At 33.3% G+C, this 6,646-nt stretch overlaps 1 protein-coding gene across 1 annotated transcript; it reads right to left on the reverse strand.

Moving 5' to 3' along the window:
* Positions 1 to 2,745: 2,745 nt before the first annotated feature.
* LOC130665546 (uncharacterized) lies at positions 2,746 to 6,028 on the reverse strand. The gene is made up of 5 exons (XM_057465991.1): positions 3,897 to 6,028; positions 3,647 to 3,820; positions 3,483 to 3,554; positions 3,300 to 3,387; positions 2,746 to 2,883 (listed from the first exon to the last, which is right to left on the reverse strand). The coding sequence occupies exons 1-4, from the start codon at positions 4,127 to 4,129 to the stop codon at positions 3,324 to 3,326; spliced, it is 543 nt and encodes a 180-aa protein (XP_057321974.1). The 5' UTR covers positions 4,130 to 6,028; the 3' UTR covers positions 2,746 to 2,883; positions 3,300 to 3,323.
* Between the last annotated feature and the right edge of the window lie 618 nt (positions 6,029 to 6,646).

Genomic DNA, 6,646 nt, shown 5'->3' on the forward strand with positions numbered 1-6,646 from the left:
ATGGACTGTTAACTATTAATAAATAAATTATTGTTTTGGAAGTTTTATTCCTTATTATTACTGTAACTTCCCTAAAGCACCAGCTTGTTGATTATTGAGAACTTCCTGAAGTCACTATAGCAAACAAAATGATGCGCAAAGTCATATGGCCCCTAAAAATTAGTAAAATATGACATATTCAGTAAAAGTTCCAAGTAGGATTTACCAGATGTTTTTGGTTACTTCAAATACATTATTTTTCTTACGTTGTTTGCTGTAATTCGGTATGCCGAGTACACAACACATGTTTGATAGTACATTTACTGCTAATTATAATTGACAACCAAGTACACTTCCGAAACATCTGAGGTGAACGACATTCATTGGGAGAATAATTGTTGAAAATTATCTGAACTTGACCTCTAATTATAAATCTGGTGGCGCTTGAAATTGTCAACAGTTCAATTCTATTTATTAGGTTGCATTGAACGATAATATTGGTGTCAAGTGAGTTCTCTGACACGCGTAGACTTTTCAATTATTATCAATAAATAAAAAAGACATGATTTTAAGAAGCACTTTTAATCAACCGAAAGACCCAAACCTTGTCCCATAACCCTAGTGTTAAATTGAATGAATTATTCATTTAAAGTAATTCAATTAACTTTTGGTGACCATTAAAGTCAAATACACATTATTTGATATAACGTTTCGAGTTTAGAGATTATCTCCTAATCCCCAGCTACAAGCTACATCATACAAATCCACTTCCTTGACTTTGGATGAGGAACCACGTCGACCATCGTTCGGTTGGGAAAATGAGTATTTCGTCGATTCTCGTTGAAACATCTTCTTCCACACCGACTTGTTCGGTTTTTCAACTAGTGTTTTCTTTGTATCCTTAGTATTATTATTATTTACGTCAATTTTGAAGGCTGCAAGGTTCTTCAACAAGTTTGTTTTGTCATCAGTTTCTTTACGAATTAAATTCAGACAATTCATGTTTGGAATCTATAACAATTAATAAAATTATTAATATAATACTAAATACAATTAGATATGATTTAATAAGAATTGATTCAAATCATATTTAATAATTAGAAATACTCAAATAATTTTTAAATCATAGTTCTTCTGGACATTCAACATTGTAAACTATTTAAAATAACATGTCTAAATTAGAGACTGCACACTATTCTGGTGCCTAATTTTGTTCCATGGACATCAACCCTAGTAGCAATCTTAGGATACGTTAATAGAGATCTGTAGCTTAGGTTTTACACAGGCTCAGGTTTTCAGTCTTAGGGAAATTTGAGGCAAAATTATTCCATACGATAACTGAAGTAATCCTGTTGTAATATTTAGCCAAGAAACTTAAGTAAGACGCGTGAAGTCAGACTAGCTGCAGAACTGTTTAAAATCTCTGCAGATTGCAACCCTTCCTTCGTAAGTCGTAGATACTGCGTCAAAACTTAGAGCAATTCGGGGAAAGCAATCTTATGGCTTAAACATTTCTGCAGCAACACTTATCTGACATTATTATCGTTACTAGCTTAAGAATTCCTGCAGACTGCATGCAAAGATTTCCATAAGTCTTTCAAAAATAATCTGTAGCAAAACTTGATGAAGTCTTTGTAAAAAATACTTATTAATTATATCTTACGAAAGTCTTCTTTAAATCTTTCGTAAGAAATTTGCTAAAGAATTTTTGTCTAGTAATTTGCTTGAAATAATGCTACTAGGGAACACAGTTAAAATAATGAACCATAAATCAAATATAGACAATTATAAAATACAACTTACATTGTTCGCAGTAACTACCAGAAACAAAATGCTGTTTACACGATTCCGCGCAATTCTACACAATTCACGATGCATCAAGTACCAGCGGTATAAATACCCCACATTTAATCTCTATTTAATTGTTTTGTTCTGATATTATGGAAATTACGATACTTTAGTCAATGTTCTTGATACTTGAAGCTCACTTTACAAAAAAGTTTATCTACTGTTAATAGTATATTGCGTGGCAGAGGATAAAGTAAGACGATTTTAGATGGAGATGAAGCTGACTGGCTGAGCCGAATGCGGGGGTGCCAGGCAATATGTTCTATTACTTATTCAATTACAACTGTTAGTTTGACTGGTTATTAAAATGACACAAATATTTGAAGGTTTACAAGAAACAAAAGCGATATTAATAGGGATGCGATCCAGCCACAAACTACTTTAGCAACAGTTGTATCAGTGCCATGACAGCTTATCCTCGCGTCTTTTAACGAATAAGACTTAGTCAATAATAGAATGTCGAAGCGAAGCTAAAAATAAAATAAAATATTAATTCTTATTGTTTCATAGCTTGCAATAATAAACTATCAAAACTGCATGATGTTAAAGCGTATAACAAGGATTAAAAATATACTGTTTATTTTTTGCGAGACAGACAGGTCACCTTGCTGCAAATCATTTTAATTACCTGGAATATCCACATCTCTGAGAAACTTAATATGTTAACAAAGACAACCTAATTGTTCATAGATTCCTTTATTTTTCAGACTTGGTGCAATTAATGTCCTTAATTGCGCACGATTTATTGATGAATAAAAAAGTAACTTTATAAAGTAAGAAAGTATCTTGACGCGTTATCATGCGTAAATTATTTTTACGACTAATTTCTAAACTACGAAATGAAAGTCAAATAATATAAATACACGTAAAAACTTTTATTCAGTACATTTTATGTCATTAGTACATTATAACTTATAACCTACGACAGAGATCTAGAAAAAATAACATAACCTATTTGTTAGAGGTAATTTTAGTGTTTAGTTGACAGCATCAAGTTAAATGTAGCAGATGCTATGATGGCTGCCAGAAGAAGGATGGAACCGACGACTCACTTGCCTGTAACAGAAAATATATATCATTATATAAAAAACATCAGATGACAGGGTTGTCAAATTTCACCGATCGTTGGGACTCGGTCAATCGCCGCCTGTACTGACATGAGTTTTCTCCGTGATTTCTCCATGTCACTGTGCCAGGTCAGCCACCGTCCGGTGGGGCACAGAATACGATATGGAACAGTAAGCAAGTCAGTTCACTGCCGATAGGTAGGGGATGAGATGCAAAAAGTAAAAGAAAATAGAAGGTTTTTTGCTTTTAGGCCACATAAAGAACAATGCAGCTGACGCGGACAAATATTAAAATAATTCCATAGTAACGTGGATACAAGTCACGAGATTGGCGATGTAGAACTGAGTATGTTTAAAGGTGTGCCTGAAATCCCCCCAAGAGATTCTTTGACATGGTTAACTTACGTAATTATTTCATGTGGTTGGGATCTACCAGCTCCACTGTTTACACTGGTCACCACAACCATTGCATTCATTGTTTTGTTGAGTCATCCTGTTGAACAGTTTAACATTACTAATGATATACATGCTCCCGAATTCGTGAATACGGTCCTATTAATTATTCAGTACACCCATTAATTAACTTACTGCTTAATGTTTCGCGTCAAGCGTCGGCGCAATGCGTGCGTGTTAGTATCCATACTGCGTAACATTTCCCCACTGTAAGCATAATATTTATTTAGCTCCAAAGACTTATAGACAAACATGGGCAAGGTGGTTTACAAAGTAATATATTAAGGATAGCAACTTACTGAAGTTGTGGAGGCGTTAAGTAATAGGACGTTTTATTAGATCTCGGAAAGACACTCGTAGCGTAATTTGGCCATGATCCTTTATCAGAGCTACTTCCGCCGGACATGTCCACTTGAATACTGTCTTCTTCCTTAGGCAATACTATTTCATAAACATAACAGCCAACCGTTTCTCTGGAATAAAAAATAATCTTAATTACCTTATCTCTAATCACATATTTTGGTGACTTAACACTGTAAAAATACTAACTCTGTCGGCACTTTTTCAAAAACGTATGTAAAACCACTACTGTCAATGTGTCGGATTAATTTCGCTGGTATGTTCTTCACTTGTAGAATAGATTTCACAGAGTCATCCTGTGCGATGATTTCTTCCGCTAAAGTCAACACGAGACTCTCTAGGCCCCGAATAGGCCATTCGTAAGGCACTAAAATACTTGGAGCTAATTCCACGTACACAATGGTCGCGAACATTTCCTCCATGCTAGTCAATTATTTATTCGATTTAATATGACCAATAGTGAGGAACGCGATTGTTCAAAACAAGTTGACTTCCTCGAATGCGGTTCGGGACACATTGAGGATTTCCAACGAGAGCGTGAGTTTTATATACCTTTTACGTCATAGGTAGATATAAAAAGTAAAACTATTAAAATTTCACCCAGCCAAAGTCAAAATGTTTACTCAATGAAGGAGAGCAAAGAATCACCTTCCAATATTTGAATTACTAATAATAGACTTTGCTCGATAAAGTTCTTCAGATATAATATAAATATTGTTATCCTCTATGCAAATATTTTTTTCGAATACATTATGTTGTTATGAATACGGAAACTGTGATGCTTTCTTATACGCTTGAGGCGAGGTTGTGTGCGATGTCACAATTTACACACCTAATATCTAATACAATGAAAATCATAGAAATAAGTATTTTGTCTGGGTGTTGTTTATTTAATTAAGCGTTCATTGTGAAAACAGAAACGAAAATAGTTTGATCGCTTCAATCATTAGAAACTAACAAAATGTGATTAAGAACAAACATCAAATCGTAATAATTCATCTTATGACCGAATTTTTATTGCATCAACAAGAATACGTCGCTTTTTATGACCCCTTGTTTATCATGATTTATAGTTGACTTGAAATAATATAAAACACTTATACGATAGTAAAATAGCTATTAAGCTTATAATTTATGCAAACATCTGCTCATAATATTAAATTTCAAAACATCAAAAAAACTGTTTGCTCGCGCTTCTTAAACATTTGATGACTGTCACGAGTTAAGTGAATGATCCATAAAATAAATTCTTTATCGTTGGTCATGTTGATCGACACATAAAAAAAGTATGCCATAACCTTGGCTCTGCTTCAAAGTCAGTGGGTTTATTGACCGCATGATAATGAGTACCTCAACAAAGTTTGTTTATCTATCTAACGCGTTCATAAAAGTAAAGAACGCAATTTAATTTAAGATTGACCTTCTGCCGGTTATTCCACTCTTGTTTGTCCTCATTGATTTTTACGACTTTGCTTTTTGTGTCATCATTCACACGCCAAGTCATTGCCTGACATGCCTGACCTATCACAAATTTCAATTGTTACTTTTTGTAAACAAATGAAACTATGACTAAAAACCAATTGCGTTTCAATAATAATGTGTTGTGTAGGGTAAACAAACTGCAGAAGGAATACTCATACCTACTTTTGACTTTCATTGAACCCTTGTTCATGATCCGTTATTGGTCCACTGGAATAAAACTGTCTTATGGGTGCTCAGAAAGCCAATGCACTGCACTTCTAACCTCAAATATGCCAGTAAAACAGTATACCATCTAGAAATAAAAATATTAGTAGCCTTTGATTGACAACCCCTTGGGAATCCGAAATCCCAAAATGGATCAACATTCCAACTATGGGATAGGTCATAGCAGTTCATTACTGTGGTATCAACTTTTAGTGTTGGCCTTCAGTTTGTTCGAAATTCGGCAAGACGCATATTCTTCTGGAACCTACAACGCAGGATAGTTTCCTTGACCTTTATCATACTTTGACCAACAACTGATGGCATGTTTAAACACGTGAAGACATTTTATTGTTTTTGGTTCTTTGTCTTTACAAGAGCAAGCTTCTAAAAAGTTTTTAAATTTATTCAACCTCGATTTATTCAACTTCAATAGAGTTTTTACGATGCATTATATTTATTGGCAACTGTCCGTTCTAATAATTGAGAAAACAGAACTAATTGTTGAAATATAAATATTTAAATCGGAGCTTGTCTGGCATTAGGGTTGAGAGCAAAGTTATTTTACAACTTCAGTAATTTCCCGGATCGAAAAATTAAATCTGATTTTAGTGTAACTGGACTGCATTTGGACTAATTGGTCAGTATTTGAACTAGTTGATCTATTTTAGAATTTTAATGAAAATTCCAAGCGGTTTTTGACCTAAAGACAATCGAAAACTGACTAAAAAAAATAATACGCAGAAAAAGTCTAATTTTGGTCTGAATAAAAGCAAAAGAAGGCAAAATATTTTGAGAAAAAATCTGATTTTGATCTACAGGTGACCTAAACTAGACTAAAAATTATTGAAAACAAGTCTGGAAACAGTCTAAATAAGGAATAGTACAGACAAAATTCGATTAAATTTTCCATGTTAATTAAATAAAAATAAAAAGTAAAATTTAATAGAAATAACTTAAATTTTCATTTCATTTAAAACCGATAAAATATTTCGACCCGGGTTTATCATATGAGCGTTTTCTTTTGAATAAATAAAATCAAGTTGAAAATAGTGTCCTTGATGTAGGCCCTTGGTTTGAGTCCTTGTTAAATTTTGTGAAAACACAAAAAAAAAAATGTAGTGTACAAGACGGTTATAAAATTTACGAAATTATTCCATAGTAAATATTTGAAAACTTTTTAGAGATTAATAGCATGAAAATAGTTATTGTAGGAAGTGCTCTCACGTGCAGACCCTCACTTAGCAGCTAATAAA

Source organism: Microplitis mediator, chromosome 3 (genome assembly GCF_029852145.1).
Source record: "Microplitis mediator isolate UGA2020A chromosome 3, iyMicMedi2.1, whole genome shotgun sequence".
NCBI classification, from domain to species: Eukaryota; Metazoa; Arthropoda; class Insecta; order Hymenoptera; family Braconidae; genus Microplitis; species Microplitis mediator.